The sequence below is a fragment of the Diaphorina citri genome, unplaced genomic scaffold (assembly GCF_000475195.1).
Source record: "Diaphorina citri unplaced genomic scaffold, Diaci psyllid genome assembly version 1.1 scaffold19, whole genome shotgun sequence".
NCBI classification, from domain to species: Eukaryota; Metazoa; Arthropoda; class Insecta; order Hemiptera; family Psyllidae; genus Diaphorina; species Diaphorina citri.
The window spans coordinates 98,754-110,753 of record NW_007377457.1 but is presented as its reverse complement, the minus strand read 5'-3'; the positions used below and the strand labels follow the sequence as shown (position 1 = coordinate 110,753).

At 38.5% G+C, this 12,000-nt stretch overlaps 3 protein-coding genes and 1 long non-coding RNA gene across 5 annotated transcripts in view; 2 read left to right on the top strand and 2 right to left on the bottom strand.

The window, feature by feature from the left end:
• The window catches only part of LOC103508035 (40S ribosomal protein S11), a 37,982-nt gene extending 35,072 nt beyond the window's left edge, over positions 1-2,910 (bottom strand). Inside the window, exon 1 of one of the 2 annotated variants that reach the window (XM_008472580.3) lies at positions 2,790-2,910. In XM_008472580.3, coding sequence (XP_008470802.1) covers positions 2,790-2,801 — 12 coding nt within the window. In that variant the 5' untranslated portion in view covers positions 2,802-2,910. The remainder of the gene's footprint in view (positions 1-2,789) is intronic. The other variant, XM_017443754.2, reaches the window with a different exon arrangement.
• LOC103508055 (heat shock protein 83) lies at positions 1,785-6,571 on the top strand. Its single transcript, XM_008472592.3, has 3 exons — positions 1,785-1,933; positions 3,472-3,622; positions 4,143-6,571. Exons 2-3 carry the CDS (start codon positions 3,473-3,475, stop codon positions 6,162-6,164), a joined length of 2,172 nt encoding a protein of 723 aa, XP_008470814.1. The 5' UTR covers positions 1,785-1,933; position 3,472; the 3' UTR covers positions 6,165-6,571.
• A 1,913-nt stretch (positions 6,572-8,484) lies between these two features.
• LOC113466993 lies at positions 8,485-9,134 on the top strand. Its single transcript, XR_003391222.1, has 2 exons — positions 8,485-8,599; positions 8,986-9,134. It is a non-coding gene; the product is annotated as an uncharacterized LOC113466993 (long non-coding RNA).
• On the bottom strand, positions 9,086-9,520 carry LOC103508027 (nucleoside diphosphate kinase; the record flags this gene model as incomplete). The annotated part of the gene is given in 2 exon segments (XM_008472557.2): positions 9,086-9,238; positions 9,408-9,520. Coding segments are annotated over 2 exon segments (231 nt in total), but the record flags the coding sequence as incomplete, so codon positions are not given.
• Between the last annotated feature and the right edge of the window lie 2,480 nt (positions 9,521-12,000).

The window sequence follows — 12,000 nt, the reverse complement described above, 5'->3', positions numbered from 1 at the left end:
TATCTATGTCTGCGTGCTCCTCTAGGTATGTATGTATTTCTGGGTATGTACTTTTGTATCTAACTATGTTTCTAGGTATGTATGTACTTCTCTATGTAACTATGTCTCTAGGTATGTAACTATTAGCCAGGTTATCATTAGTCTTCTCCATCTTTGCCTAACGTGTGATCAGAGAGCGCATGATGCCACCAGAACAGTGCCGGACGCACTGGCGGAAAAAGGAACATGTTGGTTCACTGGGAAGACGAAAGCTGAAGGACATGCTACGACACAGACCATGTGCGTCTAATGTACCAGTTGTTTCATCGCTACGAAATATAAAAGGCGCGAAACGGCGGTGAAACACTCGTCTTTTTCTTCTTTTAAAAAGAAAGAAACCTCAAAGGTTTTAGCCAAGCCACTCATGAACATTTTTTGAGGGGGATGACAAGATAAGATAAAGCAGTCGTTCCGAGATTGAGAGCCCTCTTGGGTGGAGATCCCGAGAGACCTGTACCCGTAAGCGCAGCGCTCCGAGCACAAACGAATCGTTCATTTGATAGATTTGGTACTTACCCTTGTTCGATCAAGTTGGAAACTCACTACAAGTATCATATGTCTTTCTCAAGATAGCTTTTCATCTCGTCTGATTTGCTCAGGTGCTCTTTTCTCAACCGATTATGGTTTGCGATATCAAATTCTTCATTTGCTGAAGTACATCGTTATACATCGCACAAACGAATCGTTCATTTGATAGGTTTGGTAAAACTCACTACAAGTATCATATGTCTTTCTCAAGATAGCTTTTCATCTCGTCTGATTTGCTCAGCTGGAGTATTTTCTTTAGTAGCCCGTTTTTTGCTGGAGTCGCCTCTGGAGCAATATCATCTGGATGATGGTCCGCGAATCGCATGCATAGCTCCACGATCGTCATTTCATTACACACGTTGTAATTATTTCTCTACTTTTCTTTTTCCGAACTCCTTCTATGGTGGCCTCAGGTTTGCTTTGTTCAACAAATAGACAATAATTTTTTTCTAATACACATAAAATGACAGGACGTTTGTAAAAACTCTTTCAATTTCATTGGTATTTATAGTGTTTATAACTCTTTCAATTTCATCTTTACAAGGTACGAGGTACTCTTTCGTTTTTACTTTCTACAATAATAGGGAATTAGGGAAGAGGTTTCATAGAGGGCACAGTAGGTTTGATAGAGGGAACGCTGTTATTACCTTCTCGTTACAGTGTTACACGTTACAGTCACAAGAGGTCGTATCGTCCTGAAATTGAAGAGAGAAGGAGGACAGGATAGGAGAAAGCCAGCCGTTCCGAGAACGAGCATTATCCGTTAGGACACTTTAGGAAAAAGTTCGCCCCGGGCGTGAATAAACCCGCAACCTAGCACTTACAAGGCAGTCTACCTTCTAAAATCTAAACCAAGTATTAGTATTGTTAATAAATATTAGTATTGTTATTAACATGAGACGAAAAGTTGGAAGTTTTAAGGCGCGAGAATTTGAAATGTCTGTACATTTTTTATGGTCTTTTGAAATTGACATTTTTTCACACATTAAAAACCAATTTATGCTGTAAAAATAATGATTTTTTTTTTATCAATATTTATACATAAAAAAATCAAATCGTAGAAATATTTTTGTATTTCTTTGATAGCATTGAATAGCAAACAGCAGCGACACCCTCCCTAATATCTGGCTTCACTTTGATCTTACGTGTCGTGTGGCATCCAGCACATTCCTACTTCTAGATTGTTCTTCTCTAGAAATTTCTGCTCTTTCTGCCAGAGTATAAATTTGACTTCAGTTTCTCGAGCGGAATCATTTGAATATTTGAACTCGATCCGAATGTGTCGTCGCTGAAATTTAAAGCTGTTTTTCAATTCCAAGTGAAATACATTTTTCTTTCAAACGCTTTTTAAAGTTCAACAGTTGAGGTAAGATTTGTCAATTATTATTATCCACAATTTCACCAAACTCTCTCTCCAAGTCTTACCTACCTACCTAACCTAACTTCTTTCATGCCCTTCAGTAGGTTTCTTATCACTAGACATCAAATTCATCCTTCAGCAGTACATCTTGCTTTTTTTTCTTCCCTCATCAATGAAAATTTGTTAGCCTTCCCTGAACCTCATGTTTCAGTTCCATAATTAATTTTTTGTCAAGTACCTACTAGGTATGTAGTTAGTACAAATTCAGTGTCAATACTTAGGTAGGTGAACACTTTGAATTTGAATATCTATAATATTAAAATTCAAGAGCACTCCTTTCTTGAGTCCAGCCTCTGGGAACATAGGAAAAAAAATCAGTAATTATGCAGAATTCATGTCCGTGGAAGAGAAAAGTTCCTTTTGGTATTTAACCTAACCCTATAACAACACTAATCACTGCTTTTATTGTGGAAACTCCTTCTTGTGTTTAACCTAACCCTATAATAACACTGGTCACTGCTTGTTTGTGCCAGTTCCTTTGGTAGCAATATTCCATGGACGTGACTTCTGCACAAGTACCAAAAAATCATCTTGGTCAGGGATGTAGCAAATTTTGTGTCTTATTTTTATAGTGAATTATGAATACAGCTGGGCCCTTCTAAAAATTTGAACATGTATTTTGCCTGTAGCCAGGGGAACACCTAACAGACTGGAGTTTGGAGTTGACCATGTATGGCCGAGAGGACCCATGACCTGGCAAGTGTAACCTATAGTTTAATCATTTTAACTGGGACCTGGAGTACTTCTGAGAATTTCCGATGTACATGGAGTGACTTTTTGCCACAGTCAGTCTTTCAATTACCTGTTCAGCCATGGTTTAATTTGAGAAATCCGGAAAATTCTTCAAAATATCCACGCCGAGAATAATCACTTTAGCAAAAAGGAACCATTTGTTTTGAAAATGTTTCAAAATGTAAACAAACAAGATGGCGTATCAACCACAGAGGTTTGAAACAGTGGAAATGAATCGACCACAGAGGTTTGGTGGGGTTCGTTCAGATGTGGTTGAATAAGCTCGGTCTGAGCGAAATTTCGACGTTCTGACCATAACGTGTAGAAGAGGACACGCTATGTTCTGACGAACAACATATATTGTTTTCTTTTTATGCCGATATATAGGTACTTCAATACAGAAATGATAGTTGGGTTCCACGGGTTGGGTTACAATTTTCATAGCAAAAGTAGGGACACTGAAAAATGGGAAGCCTTTTCAATCACGTTCCGAACTAGGTAAAGTTTCGTCATCTTGACAAATCAAAAGTGTTAAGCAACATGATACTTGATTGGTATCGGATCTAGACAGGTGGGTCACCATAGGAATATGCTGTTTTTTTGAAAAATTAAGATTCCCGCGGGAATATGTGCCAGTTCCTTTGGTAGCAATATTCCATGGACGTGACTTCTGCACAAGTACCAAAAAATCATCTTGGTCAGGGATGTAGCAAATTATGTCTTATTTTTACATGAAATATTCTCATTTTCAGAATGCCTGAACAAGACGTCTCAATGGCACAAGGTGATGTTGAAACCTTTGCCTTCCAGGCTGAGATTGCTCAGCTTATGTCCCTCATCATCAACACATTCTACTCCAACAAAGAAATTTTTCTGCGAGAATTGATCTCCAACTCATCTGATGTAAGATCTAGACAGGTGGGTCACCATAGGAATATGATGTTTTCTTGAAAAATTAAGATTCCCGCGGAAATAATATACACTCTCGCGAGAGCCAAAAGTGCCATAGATCATCCACTCATGATGCTCGGCCTTTCAGCCAGTTGGAACGTGTGTGATGGGAAAAGCTTCACTTCAGACTGACAGACCTAGGAAACTTTTTCCGTCACACACCTTCCGACGGTCTGTCACACAGTCTGAGCTTGAGTGGCTGACCTTGTCCTTATGTAGGTACCACATACCGCAAGGTGGGAGGTGGGTGACCCCAGTCTTGCCCACTGAGTCATGATCACACACCTATCGGAAATAACAGAATGACTCATAAACTAGCGGGATTCCGGAGCGAAGCGACGGAATTCAGCTATAGTGACTCATAAAAGCGAGTTTAATTAAGCGAGTCTACTGAAATCACAATAAAGGGATCCAGTTGATTTAAAATGTTTGCCCTTTTCTCCAACATTTATTTTGTATTTCATTGTTTCAGGCCTTGGACAAAATCCGATATGAATCCCTCACAGATCCATCACGTCTGGAATCAAAGAAGGAACTTGAAATTAAAATCATTCCTGACAAGGAATCACGTACCCTTACCATCATTGACTCTGGTATTGGTATGACCAAGGCAGATCTTGTTAACAACCTAGGTACAATTGCCAAGTCTGGAACCAAAGCTTTCATGGAAGCTCTACAGGCAGGTGCTGACATCTCTATGATTGGACAGTTTGGTGTTGGTTTCTACTCTGCTTACCTGGTTGCTGACAAAGTCACTGTTCATTCTAAACACAATGATGATGAACAATACATCTGGGAGTCTTCTGCTGGAGGATCCTTCACTATCAAACCTGACCATGGGGAACAACTGGGCCGTGGTACCAAGATGGTTCTGTACATCAAAGAAGACCAGGCTGAATACTTGGAGGAGAAGAAAATAAAGGAAATTGTTAAGAAACATTCTCAGTTCATTGGCTATCCTATCAAGCTGCTTGTAGAGAAGGAAAGAGAAAAAGAACTTGAAGAAGATGAAGAGGAGGAGAAAGAAAAAGATAAAGAAGAGAATGAGGATGACAAGACACCAAAGATAGAAGATGTAGGAGAAGATGAGGATGCTGAGAAGGGAGACAAGAAGAAGAAAAAGAAGACAATCAAGGAGAAATACAGGGAAGATGAAGAATTGAACAAAACCAAACCCTTGTGGACAAGGAATCCTGATGACATCAGTCAAGAGGAGTATGGAGAGTTCTACAAGTCTCTGACCAATGACTGGGAAGATCATCTGGCTGTCAAACATTTCTCAGTGGAGGGTCAACTTGAGTTCAAAGCACTCTTGTTTGCTCCCCGTCGTGCACCATTTGACATGTTTGAAGACAAGAAACGCAAGAACAATATCAAGTTGTACGTGAGGCGAGTATTTATTATGGATAACTGTGAAGACCTTATCCCAGAGTACTTGAACTTCATCAAGGGTGTGGTAGACAGTGAGGATTTGCCATTGAACATCTCAAGAGAAATGCTGCAGCAGAACAAGATCCTGAAAGTCATCAGAAAGAACTTGGTCAAGAAATGTCTAGAACTCTTTGATGAATTAGCTGAAGACAAAGACAACTACAAGAAGTTCTATGAACAATTCTCAAAGAACTTGAAACTTGGCATCCATGAGGACAGCCAGAACAGAAAGAAGCTGTCAGACCTCCTGAGATACCATACCTCGGCCAGTGGAGATGAAACCACTTCCCTCAAAGAATATGTGTCCCGTATGAAGGAAAACCAGAAGCACATCTACTACATCACAGGAGAAAGCAAAGAGCAAGTTGCCAACTCTGCATTTGTTGAGAGAGTCAAGAAACGTGGCTTTGAAGTTGTCTACATGACTGAACCCATTGATGAGTATGTTGTGCAACAACTGAAAGATTATGATGGCAAGAACTTGGTGTCTGTCACCAAAGAAGGATTGGAACTACCAGAAGATGAAGCTGAGAAGAAGAGACATGAAGAGAACAAAGTCAAATTTGAAAACCTGTGCAAAGTGATGAAAGATATCCTGGACAAGAAGGTAGAGAAAGTGATCATCAGTAACCGTCTGGTGGATTCTCCATGCTGTATTGTCACCTCTCAGTATGGCTGGACTGCTAACATGGAGCGTATCATGAAGGCACAAGCTCTGAGAGATACATCTACCATGGGATACATGGCTGCTAAGAAACATCTAGAAATCAACCCAGATCACAACATCATTGAGACTCTCCGACAGAAGGCAGATGCAGACAAGAATGACAAAGCTGTCAAAGACTTGGTTATGCTGTTGTTTGAGACAGCCCTTCTGTCATCTGGCTTTGGTCTGGAAGATCCTCAGGTCCATGCTGCTCGTATACACAGGATGATTAAGTTGGGTCTTGGTATTGATGACGATGATGAAGTTCCTGCTGAGGCTAGCAAGGCAGCTGATGTTGATATAACTCCAGTTGACGGAGATAGTGAGGATGCTTCTAGAATGGAAGAGGTTGACTAATCACCTCACTAGCATTTGTGTTCCTTGACTGATTTATTTGAGAGCCCAACTTGTAAACATCATTCACCTCATCTTAAGTATTTATTTGGGTTCTCAAGTATTCCTACCTCTGTAATTATTTTTATTGTAATGTTTGAAATTTACAACTGTATAGGTTTCTTTCTCTTGTGTATTGTTTGTAAATATTTATCAGAATTTGGAAATAATGCCCAAGTAGTTGAAATTATTGAATCTGTTACTCACATAGGAATAACCCCCCAGTATGATCTAGTGATTAGAATTTAATTCTCACATGTTTGATTTTTGTTTTAGTTTCTCATTCCTATTTTCATTTGTGATATTTTTTATTTATCAAGTGCATACCTTTTTTTATTTTGTTTAAAATAAAATGAAATCTAAAATTTCAATTACTTGTTCTCATTCTTTCTTGGAAATTTAATTTTAAGTTAAAGACCCTAGGGAGTATAAAGTTGACATCACATGTTTTGTAAAGGTCAAAAGGATGTGTGCTCAAGCTCAAATGTTCATAATGAACTTGGGGTGAAAAATAAAGGGCAATCTGTACAAGATGACTTGGGTTTTCATCAATTCTATTGCACTATTTTATCAAGAAATGGCCTGCAATGAATGTTCCATCTGTTCAAAGTAGTCCACAAAATGGTTTTGGCACAATATTTAGGAGGAAGGACTCATTTCATTGATGTGTTATATAAGAAGTCAAGGTTAATTTCTGGATTTTTTTTTTTTTTAATCTTTAAAACTTGATCCATTAGCCCAACTATAAAGTCACTTTGCTTTGTAACTGCAAGGTTGTGGGTGCTATCCCCACCTGGGTCAGATTTTATCCTGAACAGAGGTTTGCTCTTGGAACAGATGGATTCCCATCTTGTCTTTCTTCTCTCTGCTTTAGGGATGATAAGACCTCAGCAGTTAGAGTTCCCTTTATCAAATCTCTTTTCGGCTATTTGAATAGATATTTATTAAACAAGCCCACAATGACAGAATGATCATAGCTGGTACCTATAAAGTACTGGGGTGTTCCAAAGTTCGGAAACAAAAACTTTAGTGCTTTATTACTTTTCACTTTATACCGTAAAGAATTGACGTGACTTCCGGATCATGACTATGGCTAGACTTAACTGCAGGTTATCTCAAAATCCAAATGCCCTCTGATTAGGGTACCTAATTGGATAAACTCAAGATATGAGATTTGCAGATTTGATCCGGCATCCGCATCCTCCAAGCTGCCTGTCAGACATATTTGGCGAAAAGGTTAACAGGATCCAAACATCTCATCTCTCATCATACCTACCTTAGAAGTTTGCAATATAGACGGACCCTTTTCTGACAAAATTATGGTATAAAATGTAGAAAATACTGTAAAGGTTGTAGGAAAATGGTCTGGCGTGTATTTTTTTTTTTCTTACTGTAAGGTGTAGAATACTATACTCTTGTCCCGGTACTTTTGAGTAACCGTACACATGCGTGTGCACAATTGCACATGCATGTATCGTTTGAAGAATAGCACAATGCTCAAAAGTCATAGGTAGTTTTTTTCTTTCTAACACGAAAAAAAAAAAAAAAAAAAATCCTACAACTTATTTATGCTACAGAGACTACCTACGTTTCCACTTGGGCGGCCTGTATCAGGCGGCATATACAGTGCGGCATGACCTGTTTCCATATGTAGAATATGTACCTCGCTGCATTCCTTCACCGGGCCGCATTTTATCCTGAAGGGATAATGTTCGTTCTCGGAACGACTGGCTTTCTCCTATCCTGTCTCCCTTCTCTCTTCGATTTAGATGGATTCCCATCTTGTCTTTCTTCTCTCTGCTTTAGGGATGATAAGACCTCAGCAGTTAGAGTTCCCTTTATCAAATCTCTTTTCAGCTATTTGAATAGATATTTATTAAACAAGCCCACAATGACAGTGGAAAAACTTTTAAAATCAGAAATTATCATTGACAAAATCCAGTGTCCCTCTTACTTTCCCTTATGTTGGTCAATCTTTCCTGTGGATTGGGGCAAGTGTTTTCTGAAATGGGCCCAATATCCCAAACCAGAAAATACAATAATAGGAATAAAATGAACTAGGAACACACTGCTGAGTTTTAAATGTACAAAAACATTTCATATATTAAAGATTTAAGGCCAATTTGAAATAACACTAAATGGAATAGAAAATAAAGAAATGCAAGATGGAAATGTTGAGAAGGTACAAATAATAACAACTCTATTGCCTACTAGATAAAACACTGGCTGTCGAACATGGAAATCTTGGTCTTAATTAATTTAATAGAAAATAAAGAAATGCAAGATGGAAATGTTGAGAAGGTACAAATAATAACAACTCTATTGCCTACTAGATAAAACACTGGCTGTCAAACATGGAAATCTTGGTCTTAATTAATTTTGATGGATAATACTGCTAGGTAGAAATCTAAGATCACAAAAGATGTAGTTTGATTTTCAGAACTAGATTTTGATATGGCTGATTGAATGAAAAATGACTCTCTCTCATAGGTGGGTAGTGAGTTTGGCAATCAGAGGGTTGGGTGATTTATTCATAGATCCAAGATTCACTGGCATTTGTCCATCCAATGACTTCTTTCTCAGTGAACCATAAGGCAATTTCTTTCTTTGCAGATTCAACAGAGTCTGATCCATGCATAATGTTTCTGTAAACAAACAAAAAATTAATTTGTAGAAAAAAAAAGAAAAAAAAATCAACCCTGCCTAGAGTTGAACCTAGGACCTCAGCTCTGGTGCACAACCCACTAGGCCAGAGAGGTTATTCTTCTATTTTTTTCCCCATTAGGTAGAAATCTAAGATCACAAAAGATGTAGTTTGATTTTCAGAACTAGATTTTGATATGGCTGATTGAATGAAAAATGACTCTCTCTCCAAAGTGATAGGTGGGTAGTGAGTTTGGCAATCAGAGGGTTGGGTGATTTATTCATAGATCCAGGATTCACTGGCATTTGTCCATCCAATGACTTCTTTCTCAGTGAACCATAAGGCAATTTCTTTCTTTGCAGATTCAACAGAGTCTGATCCATGCATGATGTTTCTGTAAACAAACAAAAAATCAATTTGTAGAAGAACTAAAAAAAAAAAAAATCAACCCTGCCTAGAATTCCTAGGACCTCAGCTCTGGTGCACAACCCACTAGGCCAGAGAGGTTATTCTTCTTCTATTTTTTATCATAATAAGTATGTAGTAGAGATTGTTGAACATACCTTCCAACTTGGATGCAGAGGTCTCCTCTGACAGTTCCTGGGGCAGAGTCAGCAGGGTTGGTGGCTCCAAGCATCACACGTCCAGTTTTGACAATGTTCAATCCTTCCCACACCTTCAAGAGATTATTGTTGACAGATTCAATAAAACAAGTGATAACTAGATGCTATTCCAGACCATGGGTGTCATGAAATGTATTCCAAGTCGTTCTAGTACGTAGAACCAACAATCTTGAGGACGTCTCTCTCTGTAACTCCTGCGTATCCCGGCCCTAACATCAAAGATGAAATTCAATTCCCCTGTAAACCCTACCAGCCTAATGCCTGCCACACACGTTCAAGCTTCTTGCTGGACCGTGTGTGGCCAGTATAACCCACTTGATCTCTAGACAAGTTCTGCTGTGCCTTACCACAAATTTAATATTTGATATAAAAAATGAAATTTACGAATAGATATCTAGGTAAGTATTTACCTCGAAGTTATTGATATCCTTTAAAGATTACGAGAAATTAATCAACATCGGAATTACTATACAAAGTCAGAGACTTGAGGACACTCAGCTTATAAGCCCACTTGAGGAATCAAACCCGTTTTCACAGGGTAAATTCGCTCAATAGATTTCAGGCGTGCAAGTGATGAGCTCTTGATTCACGGCACACTTTGTCAACTTACCTAAAGAGTTGGGTAATTCAGTAATCGTATCAAACACCCTGGTCAAATCGGACATATGGCTATCAGGTTCATCACAAGTGCTGCTGCCCCTCTCTTCACAATTTTCTTCTTCTCCTGACTTAACTCCTTCATCTGCACTGGTTGTTTTGAGATCATCACTGGTAGGGGTTATTTCTTTTATCAAGGTATCGTCTTTGTCTGCGCATCTCTTTTCTTTCGTCAAGTTATCAGCTTTGTCAGTGCAGCTATCGTTTTCATTCGTGCCTGAAGGTCCAGTGAGTAAAGATACATTCCCGTTTAAAGGTTTTGTTATATTCTGCAGATTGAGTCGAATATTTTTCGTCAAACTCAATTTGCTGTACGTCTTCATAATGGTGGATTTCTTCTTATCCGCAGGATTATCATGGCAGTCATTACTTTCACTTCCGCTAGGTAGAGCCAGTGTCGGCTCGCTCGACGGATGTAGGTCACTCTCCATCGTGTGAGGCAAATGATTGTGCTTGTCTGAGTTGAATATGATATGACCATCGAACGTGTGGATTCGCGAGTGACATTTGGTCCTGGAGTAGCTGGTGCATTTCCACATGATCTTCTTGTTGCAGGTCTCCTTCTCGCGTCGAAAATAGTATCCGCGGTAGACGAGTTTCCTGGACACGATTTTAGCCGTTTCATACTTGCTCAGGTCATGAGGGAATAGTCCAAGCAAGCGATCATTACCAGGACTCGGTGAATCTAGAAGAACAAGAAACATTTTAATAGAGCAACATACCAATGTGTAAATACTCAAGAGACCAATCCATTGGCAATAATACTGCTCAAGAGAGTTGCTGTATGTGTACAGAAAATTCAAAGACAGTCTATTCAACATACGTAATAGTTCGGTACAGTGGGCTTTACGAGTAGATTTCTTTTTTATTGCGATATTATCAAAAACGCGCTATGCTGCCTTCCGCAGCTCATTGAAACCTGAAGTTACTATACAAAATATGACTTGAACTACTTACCAGTCAAGAAGATGAGATAGTTTCCATGCACCAAAAAGTTGACCCCAAAAATGAACGTGGAAAAAAGTGTGATTAATGAACCAATTATATTACCCTTCACCAAGCACTTATAATGTGTTAAACATTAGACATTAGATCCTTCAATAAAGTTTCCATGCACCAAAAAGTTGACCCAAAAATTAACTGAAAAGGAAAAGAATGAAAACGAGTCCCACTTGAATCATTCAGTATGTATTACCCTTCACCAAAGCATATTAAATTATTAGATCATAGAATCTTCATCAAGAGACTAATCCATTGGCAATAATACTGCTCAAGAGAGTTGCTGTATGTGTACAGAAAATTCAAAGACAGTCTATTCAACATACGTAATAGTTCGGTACAGTGGGCTTTACGAGTAGATTTCTTTTTTATTGCGATATTATCAAAAACGCGCTATGCTGCCTTCCGCAGCTCATTGAAACCTGAAGTTACTATACAAAATATGACTTGAACTACTTACCAGTCAAGAAGATGAGATAGTTTCCATGCACCAAAAAGTTGACCCCAAAAATGAACGTGGAAAAAAGTGTATTACCCTTCAGCAAGTGTGCTCAAGCTCAAATGTTCATAATGAACTTGGGGTGAAAAATAAAGGGCAATCTGTACAAGATGACTTGGGTTTTCATCAATTCTAAATTCTATTGCACTATTTTATCAAGAAATGGCCTGCAATGAATGTTCCATCTGTTCCAAGTAGTCCACAAAATGGTTTTGGCACAATATTTAGGAGGAAGGACTCATTTCATTGATGTGTCATCTAAGAAGTCAACCTATAATTTCTGGATTTTTTTTTTTTTTTTTTTTTTTTTTTTTTTTTAAAAGAAAATTTAAAATTTTTTTTCTCCCCTCCCCCTTTCAACAAAGGAAAATGTTTTTT